At 48.7% G+C, this 16,219-nt stretch overlaps 1 protein-coding gene across 2 annotated transcripts in view; it reads right to left on the reverse strand.

Moving 5' to 3' along the window:
* Positions 1–16,219, reverse strand: part of TBC1D2B (TBC1 domain family member 2B) — an 832,871-nt gene that overhangs the window by 555,796 nt on the left and 260,856 nt on the right. For both annotated transcript variants that reach the window (XM_069624408.1, XM_069624407.1), the window contains exon 6: positions 10,959–11,348. In XM_069624408.1, the coding sequence (XP_069480509.1) occupies positions 10,959–11,348 (390 nt within the window). The remainder of the gene's footprint in view (positions 1–10,958; positions 11,349–16,219) is intronic.

Genomic DNA, 16,219 nt, shown 5'->3' on the forward strand with positions numbered 1-16,219 from the left:
CTCCCGTGTTCGGTGTGTAGCACACCTGCCCTCTTCCGCGGCTGCCAGAGACCAAGTGTTTAGTCTATTTTTATACAATGTTGCCATCATTGTCTGGGCCCATTGTAGAAGTCCTTTGTATCTTTCACAGGATTCATCTTCATTGCTCTGCAGGGCCAACTCATACAGAACTTGAATTAACTGGGTACCTGTTCTTCATCTCAGTACTTTCCAGAACCTTGAGGTACTCTGCCTTATAACAGTACATAGGGTCTACTGTCTAAAAAGAGGTTAGCAGAGGAAGGGGAGGCTAGATTATGTGCAGATGTGATGTTCTCGTAAGAGCTGTTCCCTAGATGGTCACCCTTATCCCTAGAGGGCGAATGGAGGTGAGGGGGTGTCCCTTCCCATGAGATCCTCCCATATTATACCACCACCAAGGGGAAGCGGCTAGCGGCATCACTTCCCTGGGATCATGGGAAAAGGGCTTTACTTTCGGGGAGAAGCAGCGGCATCTAGTGAATCGTCAAAGTGGGCAAAAGGTACAGATTCTTCAACATCAACAAATGTATGTGGTTGGTGCAGCCTTACCTTTGACATTGGCACCACTACCTACATTTTGCTCATGGTTACCTATGCATTCAATAATCCCTCTAGTGCCTCCCATCAACTTCAAAGTTAGTTGCAACTTACATGTCGGAAGCCTGAAGCACATTTTTATTCATCTATATTTAAGAAAATATTTCAGCTTCCTTCTGTCTAACTCCTGTCAGCAGCGAGCAGGATTTTCCAGTGAAACGTAGTCCATGGATCTACGAAGTAAAAATAAAGCAGGTTATCGCTATATACTTAGTATTAAGGACTGGAGAGAGGCTGCTTATATCACTTCACTGCCCCTGTGCATCCAGCTCATCGACCCAAGTGAGAACTGTATTTAGAAAAATAACATAAGTCAATGAGATTCGGATTGTTATGGTCTTTGCTAGGGTCAAAGTGGCTGTTCTTTATTAATAACTATTTTGTATGAAAGTTACTGAGATTCAAACATAACAAACATGAAGGAATAAAGCCCCCATTTGCACCCCTGCCCTGATATTGAAAGTTTCCCATTACCTGTCCATCTTGTACCCAGCTACGGCAAACCAAAGCAGGCCTTCCCTTTGGTTGATTCATGGCTTTGTAACAGTGATTTTCGCACTTGTCACAGTGCCTGCCACCAAGTGTATCCTTGAATGAACTGAATCTATCTCGAGTGACCAGGAACCTGTGAAACGCAACCGGCAATGTATTGAAGAGCGCCCACTGAGAGAACCAGAGCCACAGTGAATAACTGACAACCACACATGCAAGAAATGACCTAACAGCACGTTTACCTGGGGGAGAGTCCTGCAACAGCTATCAACCAAACTAGCGGACTGTCGGGATTACAAGGCCCTCACATGAACTTCAATGGTATCACTCATCACTATGAGCACAATTACAAAATGCTGGTAAACCAACACATAGATAAGAGACATGGCTTATTCCACTTTCAGGTCTGTTGATGCATCACCACCCAGGATGTTAGAACAGGGAAAACATGGCTCGGGGAACCAGTGGGGAGGCATGGCCAATGGAAAGAAGAAAGGCAGTATAAAGGGAGACCTCCGAGCAGGAAGTTGTGGGTTGTTTGCTAAGATCACTGGAGGCAAAGGTGGACCAAGACACCAGGCAGAGCGAGGACTAAGAGTAGTGTGGGGGATGATTTTATAGGCGGTGTGGAAGGTGAGGAAGTGGTACTGGAGGTAAATGAGCAAGTGCGTGGATTGGTAGCAAAGAGTAGTAAGTGAATGAGAAGGGGAGTGGGGAAGTGAAGGAGAGTGAATGTATGTGAGGGTGGAGGAGTAGTAGTGGGGGTGTGGAGTGTGGAGAATAGTACAGGTGTGAGTGTGAAAAATAGAAGTGTGGAGATGGGAGTGGTGGTAGGAAGTACGATTGAAGGGTGAAGTTAAGGGGTGAGAGGACCATTGGAGAGCATATAAGGAAGGAAGAGTGGAAATGCTGAGTGGAGTAGCGGAACGCAGAGTAGAAGACGAAGAGGACAAGTGGCCGAGAGAATCAAGGAGAGGAATATCAGGGCAAAGAAGGAAGAGCGAGAGCAAATACCTGTAATTTCTCAAAGCACAGGTCATTCCTGTGGTGAAACCATTGGTTAGAAGCCAGAGGAAGCTTAGGCATTAGCCTTTAGGCCATCATCAGAAGGCACTTTTTCATTTTTTATTTTTTAGATAGTAGAGGTTACTGTTATCTAGTACTAGTCAGAGATTGCGGTAAACCTGGGTTAGGTTGGGACTGCCCCTTCCTAAGTTAGAGGGATAGGTAGAGCCTTTAGGCCCATTCCAGAATTGAAAATAAAACCCTTTGAAGCATCTTAGGGTGTTAGCATGTTACGAGGCCACCCGTGATAACAGTGATTATAAAGTAAAAAGTTGGGAAGATCTGGAACATTTCCTACTTCTATGCTCATACTAGTAGCATGACAGTTGGAACATGATAAAACCCCTCTTGATGGTAAATAGGAATCCATGCAGGAAGCAAGCAATTTATCTTCTATACATTGTTTACCCGGAAAGTGTTCCATTCGATGGGGCAATTTAATAAGGTTACTCACCGTAGTGACCACCTTACTCCTAGTCCATAGTCCCCTTTCCTCCATACTTACGGGACATTCCTCCGTCCTGTGCGACGGGACCGGAGCACTTTGTAAAAAGCATCACATTTTTTAAAAAAATGTGTCCTTCCTCTCTTTTTACGCAGGGTACTGCACGCAGCCGTAACCCCGCCCTCCTTAGCTCCGCCCAGCGCATCGCCCATCAGTCCTTTTCTATCGCCAGGTCAGAGACCTTTAAGCAATAATAGAGGAACCTTATTAGAGGGGACGGCGGGCGGGCGTATGGAGGAAAGGGGACTATGGACTAGGAGTAAGGTGGACACTACAGTGAGTAACCTTATTATACTCCTACGTTCCGTCCCCTTTCCTCCATAATTATGGGAGATTCCCAAGCACTCCTCACAGGAACTACAGGTGGATGGAAACCCCCTACTGAAAAAGGTTTTTCAGCACAGCCTGGCCAAACTGAGCATCAGATCTGGAGCTCAGGTCCTGTTAAGACGGATTTCTGAACTCTGTCCTGGCGGCGCAGAAGTTCAGAAGGCCAACCTAATTACTTCGAACAGGGTAACCTCTGGACAAGCCAGAAGCGATCGCGGCGGTCAAGACTAGGTCTCAAGAGGGGTGAGGGTGACTGAAAGCCCGCAATGAGCACACAAAGCAAGGACACTTACAAAGTACTCCAAACAGGTGTTATATTAAAAATATATACACATTTATTCCAAGGCCTTTGCAACAATGACCGTAGCGAGAAATCACGATAAAACTCTAGTAAACCAACACATACCAAACCAATACAATATATATATACAAATACAAACGAGTCTAAAGCGTTAGATGCACAAAATGTGTAGTCCACCTAAAAGGGGAGGAAACGGGCAGTGCGAAATAATGATTAGACCCAGTCCGCCTTCAGAGGCACCTAACTAAAAGCAAGTCCAAGCCTTACTAAGAGTGGAGCCTTGTGCTCAAAAGTACCTGCACACGCTGGTGCCAACGGGCAAAAAGGGGAGTCTCTTCGAGGGAATCAGGCAGTTCAGTTTGGTGCACAAATGAAGAAGAACAGAGTTCTGCGACTCAAGCGCAGCCTCCACTGTGGGCAGAAGCAGAGCACGAGTACGGAAAGGCATGCTGTTTGACACAGCGGGAAAAAGCTATATGCTCCTGCAGGAGGGCGACCAGTTCCTAGCTATGCTACTCACCGGTCCCCGATGCAAGCAGACCCAGGCTTCTCCGCGTCAGTTTCAGTGCTGGCAGGTTCAGGGGAGCAGGGGATGTCTCGTCGTCGTGTAGATTCTGCAGCAGCAGAGTTGAGTTAAAGATGTCCCAAACGAAGTGAACCCGCACAGTTTGTTACCAAAGCAGGGCAACGGAGCGGCCGTGTGTATCTCAGCCAAATGTACACTACTCACTTCAGACCTGGGAATGCCAAGTGTACGAATCGTGTGAGAGTGACAAGGACTCGAAATACAACACAACCTGGCGGCGGTTACAGAGCAAGACTCCTGGGTAGGCTGGTCAGTCTGCTGGATGGCCCAGAGACACTTCCGAAGGCTTACGTGCAGGAGATGGTGAAGATGCAGAGAATAGCTGTCCCCGCTATTCCAAGGGTCGAAGTACCAGTACAGGCCTTCTGGTTCGATCAGAGGTAGAAAGGGTTTCACAAAGCGACAGCAGTGCAGAGGAGCAGTCCTTCAGCGGGTCACCAGCGATTCCTCAGTTCAGCCTCGTGGTTGCAGGATACTTGGCTCCTGTATTCCTTTGTTCGTGAGAACTCAGGAGATCGACATGGTAGTGGCGTTTCCAGCCCCCTCTTATCCACGGTTCCCTTCGCGCCAAAACGGAGGGGACCCAATGGGAGATCCGCTCATCAAACACTCACACCATACGTGGACCTATCACGGACCACGGTGGTCCCAGGCATTCACACCACCCTAGACACTCTGGCACCCAGAATGTGTATTGGGACCAGACATCCCAGCCCACATCCTGGAGGCACACACAAGGCCTGTAGAAGCCCACGAAAGCATCTGTGTTTCGCGGGAAAGTACATGCCCAAATAAGGAAGGCCCCGGGTCGGCTCGACCTGGGGAAGGTGAAGGGGGCAAGACGGTCAGCGGACAGGACAAAGAGCCTCGTGGTCTGGCCATTTTGGGAGCCAGGCCACCATTTTGGGCTAAGCGCGAGAAACGCGCTTAAAATGCCAAAAGGACCTCAAAAACACAAGAAACGATCGCTGCCACCATTCCCGTCCGTGATTCTCTTGCACCGATCAGTTACAATCAAAACAGAGTATCTACGGCCTGTAGAAGGCTAGAGACCCAAGAGAGCAGTAACTTAGCTTACAGTGCCCTCTTGTGTCATGTTGCACGAAAGCTGCAACATGATAAAGAAACTACGGAAAACAGCGTTTCCCGGTACTGACTGTCTTAAGGGCATGTCAGTTTCCCCGTAAGAATGGAGCGAAAGCCCAGAGGAGTGCGGCAGAAGGCTGCACTTCTCTGGCAAAGTCTAGATCATGGTGAAAACAACAGCAAAAAGTTTAGGGGTTGCCACATGGAAGGAAAATTACCCGCAATTAAGAAATCTTTCCTAACAGGTCCAAACAGTAATGTTTACAAAAAGTCGATGGGGAGGCCCAAGTAGCCGCTTTCGCGATGGTCTCCCAGGGGACATACTTTTGAAAGGCAACAGCAGCTGCCTTGCCCCTTACCAGATGTGCATGAATCCCTTTAGGAGGCTGGAGACTCTTAACAGTGTAAGACTTCGTAATACAGGCAGCAATCCATCTGGAGATAGTCGCTTTGGAGGCCTGCTTACCTTGCGGATTACCAGAGGTCACCAATAGTTAAGAAGAACTCCTAAATTCAGATGTTCTGTCCAGAAAGAACTTAAGAGCTCTTCTAACATCCAGGCAATGCAAAACCCTCTCAGCTTCCGAAGCCGGGTTTGGAAAGAAGACAGGCAGGGAGATTGATGTAGATGGAAATCATAAACCACCTTTAGTAGGAAAGAAGGATTTGTCCTTAGGACAACCTTCTCCTTGTGGAAAACCAAGATGGGATGCTCCACCGACAAAGCTTGGAGCTCACTCACACGCCTTGCTGAAGTAACGGCGATCAAGAAAGACACCTTCCACGAAAGGTGCTAAAGATCTACCACAGCCATTGTTTCGAAAGGCTTATGGCACAAAGCCGTAAGGACCACGTACAGATCCCACGTCGGATGCGGTTTGCGAACAGGAGGGTAAAGACGCATTAGTCCCGCAAAGTGCCTTTTAACCACTGGATTTGACAGTGAAAACAAGCACTGGTCCGTGGATAGGTAGGCGGCCACAGCCGAAAGATAAGTCCTGCATGACAGGACATGAATGCCGGACTCGGCTAGGTGAGAGACGAAGGACAGCACCGTGTCAATCGTAGCCACCCTGTGGTCCAGCTGTTTGGCTAAGCACCAGTGACAGAACCAAAGCCATTTGCTTCTGTACTGAGACCTCGTCAAGGGCTTCCAGCTGCCTGAATAATGCGCATGTTGTCAGCAGATAGGTTGAGATGTGCTAAAGATCTGAACTCGGGCACCATGCTGCCAAGCTGAACGATTGTGGGGAGGGGTGCCACACCTGCCGATCTCTCTGGTGAAGCAAAATTGGGAACCAACGGAAGCCTGATCGGTGCACACACCGACAGATGCTGAAGCTCTGAAAACCAGAACCTGGCCGGCCACCACGGAGCTATGAGCAGAAGAGAACAGTTCACCCAGTTCCTCAGCTTGCAAATCGTCCGATGAATCAGAGGCAGAGGAGGAAAAGCATAGGCCCTCATGTTGTGCCAGGGAATCTCGAGAGCATCGCCAAGAGAGGATCTCCCAGCCCATTTCTGGTGGCATACAGAGGAAGTTTCTTGTTTGCCGAGGTTGCGAAGAGGTCTAATTCCGGAGTGCCCCAACACAGGAATATCTGTAAGAGGACCTCCACTTTCAATTCCCACTAGTAGCTGACCATTGTTCGTCGGCTCAGGGGATCTGAAGTAACGTTCAGCTGGCCCCGGAAGTGTACTGCCACCAGCCAGACACCATGCTGAATCGCCCATTCCCAAATCTGAATGGCAGGATCCACAAGAGGAGGGGACTTGGTGCCCCCCTGCTTGTTGATGTAAAACATGGACACCACATTGTCCGTGCGGACACAAACCACTTTGTTGGCAATGACCGGCCTGAACGCCTTGAGCGCCAGGAAGATCGCCAGAAGCTCCAGATGATTTATATGAAGGAACTTGTCTTGGGACGACCAGAGGTCGCAGACCTGAAGAAGATCCAACGTCGCAACCCACCCAGAAGGGAGGAGTCCGTCGTGATTGTCACCATCGGACGGGGTCTTGAAAACCCGCACCCACCGACAGGTTGCTGAGAGACGACCACCACACAAGGTCCATTCTCATGAAAGCTGGAATCGATATTATCTTGGAGTCCGGATCCACAGCCTGACGCCAAGAACTCTGAAGAGCTATCTACGTCCGCCTCATCTTGAGCTGAGCAAGAGGAAGAGCCAATACGCATGAGGCCCAGAAGCCTCTGAAACCACCAGGCCGACATGCTCTCCGACTGCGCAAACATCTGACACGTGGCCAACAGAACCGCCATTCTGTCCCCGGTCAGGTAAACTGCAGTCGATCGTGTTCCAACGAAAACCCAGGAAGATCAAGTCCTGAGAGACCGTCATGGAAGATTTCCGCCAGTTCACTGACAGCCCAAGGTGGAACAGGAGCGAGAGACTGAAGATTGCTTGAGGCTTTCAGCGGGCAACGACTGCACAACAGCCAATCGTCCAAATACGGATACACATTGATACCCTGAAGCCGAAGATAAGCTGCGATAACCGACATCTTCGTAAAGACACGCAGTGCCGAGCTGAGGCCAAAGGGGAGCACTCGAAACTGGAAGTGCTCCTCCCCTACGGAAAACCGTAGGTATCTCTGGTGTGGATACCAGATCAGAATATGCATATACGCATCATGAAGGTCCACCACGCTGAGCCAATCGCCCTTCTGCAAAGAGGACTTTATTTGACAAGGCGTGATCATCTTGAATTTCTCTTGGGGTAGAGAAAGATTGAACTGGGAAAGGTCTAGGATGCTGCACAGGCCAGCCTGGTTGGGGTTGTGCACCGTAAACAGTCAGGAGTAGAAGCCCTCCCCTCGCTCCCCTAGGGGAACGGGTTCCACCACTCGGAGATCCAGCAATTTCTGAATTTCGGCTTTGAGGGAGGGCGACCCTGACTGCTGGAAGGGAGGATTGATGGGTGGGGTAGGGGGAAGGGGTAAATGGAAGCCCGCCCGAGGGACTGACTAGACCCACCGGCCCTCTGTGATGGTCCGCCACGCCTCCCAATGAGATGCAATGTGTCTTCCCACCGGTGTCTCGTGCGAGCGCAGAAAACCCTCATTTTGCTGGTTTCTCTGTGGCGGCACCACCTGAACCTGAGGAGGAGGCTGAGGAGCGGAAGAAAAACCAACTCCGTTGCTGCCTTTGGCAGGAATTTCCCAAAGGGTTGTCAATCCTGCTGGATTTTTTATCTAAAAAATCCCTGAAACCAGAGGAAGGCCGAGGCTGCGACAACGATCTCTGTGTCCTGAAAGGTGGTTTTACCAGGACAGACAACGACTTGGCAGTCTGAGTGCTGTCCTTAGTTTTGGTCAGCTCCACGTCTGTTGTAGAATGAAAGACCTCCTCGTCATCAAAAGGCAGGTCCATAACCTTATCCTGCACCTCCTTAGAGAACTTGGTGGCATGCAGCCAAGCCCGACGAGAGGTATCCACGCCAAGCATAAGGCCCCGGGCCGAGGTGTCGATATGATGCGCCGCTGCCTCCAGCAAATCCTGCGCCAGGACCCTGGCATCTGACAATCCTGCTTTGAAATCTTCTAGCTTTTCAGCGGGAATAAACTCCTCAAACTCCGACAGACCTTTCCGCATTTTCATATTCACCCCCGCTAATACCAGTTCTGCATTGGCTTGATGCAGCTGCAGGGCTCAATTAGCGAAAATCCTCCTCCCAAGGGAGTCAAGAAGCTTGTCCTCTTTGGCCAGAACCTGTGTAGCCGTCATAGAAGAGGATGCCGCAGGACTTGATTGCAAAGTGGCCGCAGCCACTACCCTGGAGGAGGGGGGCGGGCATGACGCTAAGGCAACCTCTTCCGAAGAATGGAACCTGTAGCGCGGGTCAATTTTCTTGTTCACAAACAGTCCAGAGTGTGGTTTCTCCCAGACTTTACGGACCTCGGCCAAAACGTCCTTCTGCAAGAACAAGCCGGTACGCTCCAAAGGAGACAAGATGAACACCCCCGAAAGCACGCCCTCCTGCGGAGCGGGTGCCTCGGGTACTGGAACATCCAACAGACACATGTCCAGTACCCGGTCGTGAAAGGCTCTGACAGAGCGGAGCTGGTCTTCGCCGTCCTGATCGCCCTGTGCGTCGTCCCACAGGTCCGGATCCAGCTGAGTCACACCAGGCAACAAATAGACTTGTCCACTGGGGACAACGGAGGCAGGGGTGGAAGAGTTGGGGGAGGCCCAGCCGGTAAAGGCAGCGCAGGCGGAACCACAGGAACCGCAGCTGGGACCATCGGCGCAGGCGAGCATATCTCCCTAAACAAGCCTTGAAAGTACTCCTTCATGGGTTCGGAATGCATAAGTCTTTGAAACTTACTGAAAAAGACGTCCTGCGCCAACGATTTAAGGCGCGACTGGATGAGGCCTCTCATGAGCCGAGTAATTCCAGGGACGCAAGGGAGAGGGATGGCAAGAGGGTCCTTCCCCACTGGTGCCACTTAAGTTAAGGGCGCCGATGCCGTAGGAAGCAAGACAGTGTGCAGTAGGGGCATCCAAGCGTTCCAGTCATAAACTGGATGAAACAGATGTCCACAAGGAAACCGATGTTCACCTGAAAAACCTCTCCCCTACACCTAGGTCCGACGTCGTAGTTGTAAGGGAGATATCCAAAATAGTCGATGTGGTCTTGGCGGGAACGGCCGCCATTTTGTCGGTTTACGGTTTTGGTTAGTTCCCATTCTGAAGTCCCATACGCATTCACTGTGGAGTGGCAGTATGACTGCATGCTGTAAAAGCATGAACTATTACAGCGACTGTATGTGGAGGCAATACCTTCCCTCACCAGCAGGAGCCATTTTCCCTATTAGGGTTCAAAATTGCCAGGAGCTGGGAGCGTGAAACCAACAGCTGCCAGGAGCTACTTTCGACTCCAAGTGTCATGAACCATCAAAATCGCCCCTTCTGTTCCTCCTGGTCCCTGACACGTCAGGCCTTACACTCCATAATACTACCAACATGGCGGCAAGCTCAGAACGCTGCTTGCCAGTCTTCACGTTCTACGCAGCGTCCTCTATAAAGAAGCCACACCCCTGCGGCCTTGCGTGTCTCAACGCTGCTACTAGCTGTGATCGGATGTGTGCTCCAAACCTTCTCTAGTGCTACTTGCTATCCCCTGGCCCCTGGATTCCCTTCTCCCGACTTCTTCCCTCTTTCCTAACTTCCCGGAATCCCTGCGTCGCTTCCGCGTGCCCCCCCAACTCCTTCTTGAATACTCCCGGAGTTTCCTGTTATCCTGGACATCGAAGCTGAATGTAATCTGGAAGCCGAGGACGGCCGAGCAGGCCTATTTAAGTCCCGAACCATACGAAAGAAGACTCCACCTAAAGAGGACATCAGGCAACATAGAAAGGTGAGAAGGGGGGAAACATGTGACACCAAGCAAGCAGTGTCACACAAACATAGCTATGTAGGTTTGGGAAACACTTGGGTACAGGCGCGTTATAAATGCCATATCATATCAATAGTTATAAAAGACAATTAAGGACACACTTGAGGGACATTTAAAGCATACTGAATAATATTTAATGGAAAAACAGCTAGAGTTTGCATCTTGCGGCCAACTTAGATTTGCTGCATGCTATGTACTAACTCCTGGCTCCCCAGAGGAAGCTACTGTCTAATGGGCCATGACTGATGCCCAGGAGCTGCCTAATGCTCCTGGTAAAAAAAAATAATAATAATGATTTCGATCCTCGCCTATGGTTTTGAAAATCCACACTATGGAGCGGTAAAACAGGCAGCATTAGAAAATACCACCTGTTAACACAGGCAGAATTTCTAAACACCATCTTCTACTACCACACCTGTAAGGATGGTGAAAGCCTGCTACGCAAGATGCATGTTACAACATAGGAATCCTTTTCTTGAAAACGTAAACTGCAAATATTCAGGGTTCTATGTTACAACACTGTTGTGTTCGTATCCAAAAAGTGTGCCCTCCTACCTTCAACCTGTCCAAATCCAGTTGATCCCGTTGGATAGATAATGGTATGGTGGAATCTGTTCCAGTTTGACAGGATGGATTGCTCTCACATTCGCTAACTTGCCGAGAAAGCTTCATAATGACTTCATCTTTGGCCTGTATGGTTTCCATTAACATGTTCAGCTGCTCACTCAGTTCCCCAACTTTGTATTTTAGAGTTCCGACTTCCACCTGAAGACTGTCTTTCTCCAGATTCTGCTTTTCAAGCAGGTTGTTAAGTCCGAGAATTTGATGGTCTTTTTGGTGCAAAAGCTCCATCTTGTCCTTTGAAACTGCATCACAAAGAGGACTTGCCAAATATTTATCGTATTGGGAAGAGCGAACAGTTTGCTGCAATAGTCGTACTAGTTCCTGAAAGAGAACATATTTTAAGTGACTACAAACTAGGAAAGGCAATCTAGAGGCAATGTATGTCAAATATCAAAAAATGCAGGTTATTAACCTCTGCGGCCAACCATGGTCCTCTCAAAAGGAATTACACAAACATTTTAGTCATACAACAAATGCATATTGTGAGCAAAGGCTTTGAAAAAACAAGGTAACCTATTGTAAGGCCACAAGCAAGTAAAGTAAGTTTACAAAGAAATCAAACAGGTGTTGGGTGACGGAAGGGATAGGGAATTAATAAAATAAATCACTGTTTACATCAAGCTGTAGATTTAGCAAGGTAGGAATGCAAACCCAAAATCTTAAAGGGTCGCCCTACTGAGCACCCAGAAACGGCTAGCTAGAAAAAGGCTTCTTGATGTTGCTATGACATATTGTGGGCAATAATTTAGGGCTAAACGTAGGTAAACAAAGATTCTCAGTTTCCCCAGGTATGAGGAAGAAACAGGCTCACCAGAGTCCACAGCATGTAGAAGGACCTGTACATACAATAAAGCAAGAACATCTGTGGTAAAAATATGGTGTCAGAGGAGAAAGCTCAATTTGTCAGACAGATGCTCCATCTTGATGAAATGTGTGCATGGGTATTAACATTGAAACTGGTGGCACAGCAACATCACTGTTATATTACGAAGAAGAACATCCTTCAGATATCTGTAAAGTCTGGCTCTTTAGGAAGCCTCCTTCTCTTAAGAACCTGAGCTTTTATTATTTCACTCCTCCACGCCATCATTCAGCTTTTATAAACAAAAAGCGCAGCAAGGACCACCCAACACATACCCAAAGCAACAATCTGAAACAGCAACAGGCAGTGAAATCTCTTAAATCCAGGTAGTAGAGAGGCTGGAACGCAATATACAATACACATTCAATTCTTTGGTACCAGGTTAGTGGTATTATGACTCCAATGCTTCCTCCCAAGGCTTCAGATAAGGTTTTCAAGAGGGAGCATTTTAAGTAAGTAATTTACATTCCCAATAGGTGTATTATTCAGACAAGTGAAATATATATATATGATACATCACTCACCGTAATTGTATTTTTTGATGCTTGTATCTGCTTGGATTCACATGCTGCGCATAGGCCGACATCTAGTGGAAGCTGCAGAGTATTACAGTTTGTTTTGCGAAACTCGAAAATGGGCATCGACCTAGGGCGTGCCAGTAATACTATCCCTAGTGTGACGTCCACTGTACCCATGATCCCTCACGCGTATAGGACACTCAGATTGTATTTCGCTGACATGAGGTAGCATGAGGAGTAGCGTGAGTACAGAGTATCCAAGCAAATATAAAGATAAGACTACAAGCATCTATGCGCCTTCACTCAGAGGGGAGGAAGGGTGGGCACATGTGAATCTAAGCGGATACAAGCATCAGAAATACGATTACGGTGAGTATATATATATATATTTCACTTGTCTGATTAATACACCTATTGGGTGCACCGTGAAGTACTGCAAAGTACTGTTGACTGCGGCGTGGCTCTTCGCGTGTGCTGTCTCTCCGGACTTTGTGCATTTTTGAATACTGGACATTGCTGTATCTGGGGAGGAGTGTTTTCACTGTGACACCAAAGCGCGCCTAGCCCTTTAAACAAAGGTGAACTTCTCTTTTTGAACTGGACTAAATGAGAGTCTCTCTCATTGTATTTGAAATAGAGTTCCTAAATCCTTTCTTTATATTTATGTTTCACAAGGTTCCTATCTGACTGGTGGTCCCGACCTCTGGACACTGTCACTCCCATTTCACCTCCCACCAGCTCTACTAATACCCACAAGGCAGCACACTCACGCACGCACCCTGAAGTACTGCAAAGTACTGTTGACTGTTCACGGTGCGCGGCGTGTGGCGGACTGGGGCTTCTTGCTGGGTCTTTCTTCGTGCATGAGCGTGATCACAATCATTGAGGTGTGTTAATAAGAGAGGGCTTAAGACCCTCTAAGTGACTTTATTTTTAGCATCTTGCTGGTGAGGTTTCACGTTTATTGTCAATCAGACAGTAGCTCCTTAAAAATGGTGCCCCTTACACTTAAAACTGGCATGCCCCTAAAACTTGCTCCGCTTTCCTCAAGTTTGAGTCCTGCTCGACTCCCTCGGTCTTCAAATCATGAATATGCCACACCTGTTGGGGGGAAAAAAATGGTCCTGGTCTTGTTAATGCTGACATTCGCCCGTTTTGCAAAGGCTCATTGTCAGCCCATAGAGCGAGAAACACTGGGTGTGAATACCGCACTTAGTGCTTCATCGAGTGGGAGCTGCAAACAAACTATCCCTTTTCCCGTTCTTGATCCTACTACATGTCTGTTGCCGGTGTCATCTACGGCGGATTATGTGGATCTGGTGCGGTCTAAACAACCACATTCAAATGATATGTCCCTAACAGACACGGCCATTTTATACTCTTTGGAATTGGTTACCAAAGCGTCAGTTATTGCCCCTAGGGTTGTTCAATCCGTCAGCCATCTTGCTGATTTAAAAATAGCACCTAGAGCTTTGGCTTCTATGTCTGGCGCTGCTCAACCCTCTGATGATGTTGCCATCATCGATCTTGATCCTGATGATTCTGTATTTTCTGACAAGTGTTTGTCAGACAACATTTCATGTTCGCCCATGATGTTCTCTGAGGTCTCACATATCTCTGTCAAGTCTGTTAGTATGTCAATGCATTCCCAGCCTACTATTGTTAGCACTCATTCACATAGCACTAATACATCTTTGCATTTACGCAATACTGACTTTCAGGCTGATGTTACATTATCGGCAATTAATTCTGCTCTTCATGCATTGGGTCATTTATATAAATGTTATTGATCGTAGGTTATTAGCGCAAGAGGAAACTTTAAAAAAAATTCTGTCCTTGCAAATGGAAGGGGTTAATAGAAATAAACCATCGCCTATGTCATATGTGCACCCTATCCCCCATAAAATATTTGTTTCCTCTATTGTTTGCCAAACAAATGAGAAATGCTCTACCCAGTTTCCTCCATGTTCCTCTCACGCAGGTCCCACCATGGCATCGGTGGGTGCCCTTCCTTGTTTCAAAGCGATCATTTATGAGACCGAGATTGATTGTCCACCTTTGTGTGCGTCTTTGCACCCTGCTCCTTCCTCCCAGGAGCCCTTGTTGGAAATTTTGCCCAATCATCCTAAAGAGCTATACCCAATCTTCACCCAGTCTAAAGTTGCACCCAAGGCTTTTGATAGATCACTTTCCTCTGGAAATCCTTGTGGTGGCTCGACTGATGGCTCTTATAATGCATATAAACTTCCTAAAAATCAATCTGCGCCCAAGAGTATAGGGAAGGCAGTGGCAAAACAATTTTTCAAAGTGATCTCCATGCCTAGTAAAAACCAAATTGCAGTATCCAAAACCATTAAGAGGAAATATAGGGGGGCGTGGCTAGGAATGCCATGTAAAGGGACGTGCTCCGGAGGAGTTCCTTCGATCCTGTATTGATCCTGGGGAAAAAGTGCGCGCATGGATGCCTGCCAGCACTGTGAATTAACATCCATGACCATGAAGGTGGGGGCCGTACTCGCCGAACTTTTGGTGCATGTGGGATGCACAAACACAAAGTTATACCCATTTGTATAACTGCGGGCCCGACTCGAAAAATGGAAACAAAATGGCCACGGGAACAAAGGGATCATCGAGGGTCATGGGCGTGCCTCAGCGATAACTGACGGAAGGATCAGACGGTACCTGCAATGGATTTCAGGATCCTGTTTTAAGCAACAGACCCGAAGGGGCCGTGGTGTGGAGAAGCAGAGGAAAGAAGGCAGACTGCCCGGGCCGCGCTTATGCTTTGTAAGCCGAGGGACAAGATCGAGACAGCAAGATGTCCGAAGAGGCGTGCGCCCGGAGCTCGAATACGCATAGATGGTAACTGACGAGACCCGCCGAGCGAACTCGCGGCTAACTCTGGGCCCGCAGTGAAGTCAGACCGAACTTGGAAGGTGCTCATGGAGTAAGGCAGAGACCGGAGTCACGACACAGAGTGCGCAAGTACGTTGGAGGACACAGCCCACTCTAAGGGTGAAGCGAGCGACCAAGACACACATGGGCATAGTCGCTACGGCCCTATACTGCCAAGAGTGGCCTGGTGCCACGCAGACCTTTGTGCGTGGGGAGGTGCAGCTAGCTTACGCCCGGACAACACGACAGGATGTCTACTAAAGTTGTTTGACCCAGGACCAAACAGCCCACGATGGAGGCCTACACCAAGACGCCCCCAGGTGCGGAGGGAGGCAAAAGCAAGGAGACCCCCACGACAGAGGCGGAGGCACCGGGCACGATCCAGGAGGTGCTAGCAGCAATTGCAGACTTGAAAGTGGCCTGGGAGACTAAACTGGGCCTGGCAATGAACAAACTGAAAGTGGGCCTGGACCTCAAGATTGGAGCGGTCCAAGAGGAAGTGAACCTGCTGAGACAGGATGTGCAGACGATCGCGGAGCGCACCGGGAACTTGGAGAAGGAGATGGCCCCGAATACTGCAGCGTGCGCCGCACATGGATCGGAGCTACATGCCCTTGTGCAGCGGGTGGGCAACCTGGAGGACAGAGCGGAGGAGGCGGAAGGGCATGCCAGATGAAATAACATACGAATTGTTGGCTTGCCGGAAGGAAAGGAGGGGCCCAACCCAACAGAATATGTGGAAACCATGCTTCTGCAGGAGATAACTGGCAGGTCGCTGACCCAGGGGTTCGCGGTTGAAAGGGCGCACAGGGCCTTGACAAGGAGACCGCTCCCAGGAACCACCCTGCGACCGCTGATCGCTAAAATTCTGAACTATCGAGATCGGGAGAAGATACTCGAATTTTTTCAGAAGGGAG

This window comes from Ambystoma mexicanum, chromosome 11 (assembly GCF_040938575.1).
Source record: "Ambystoma mexicanum isolate Mex_15411 chromosome 11, UKY_AmexF1_1, whole genome shotgun sequence".
In the NCBI taxonomy this organism is placed as follows: Eukaryota; Metazoa; Chordata; class Amphibia; order Caudata; family Ambystomatidae; genus Ambystoma; species Ambystoma mexicanum.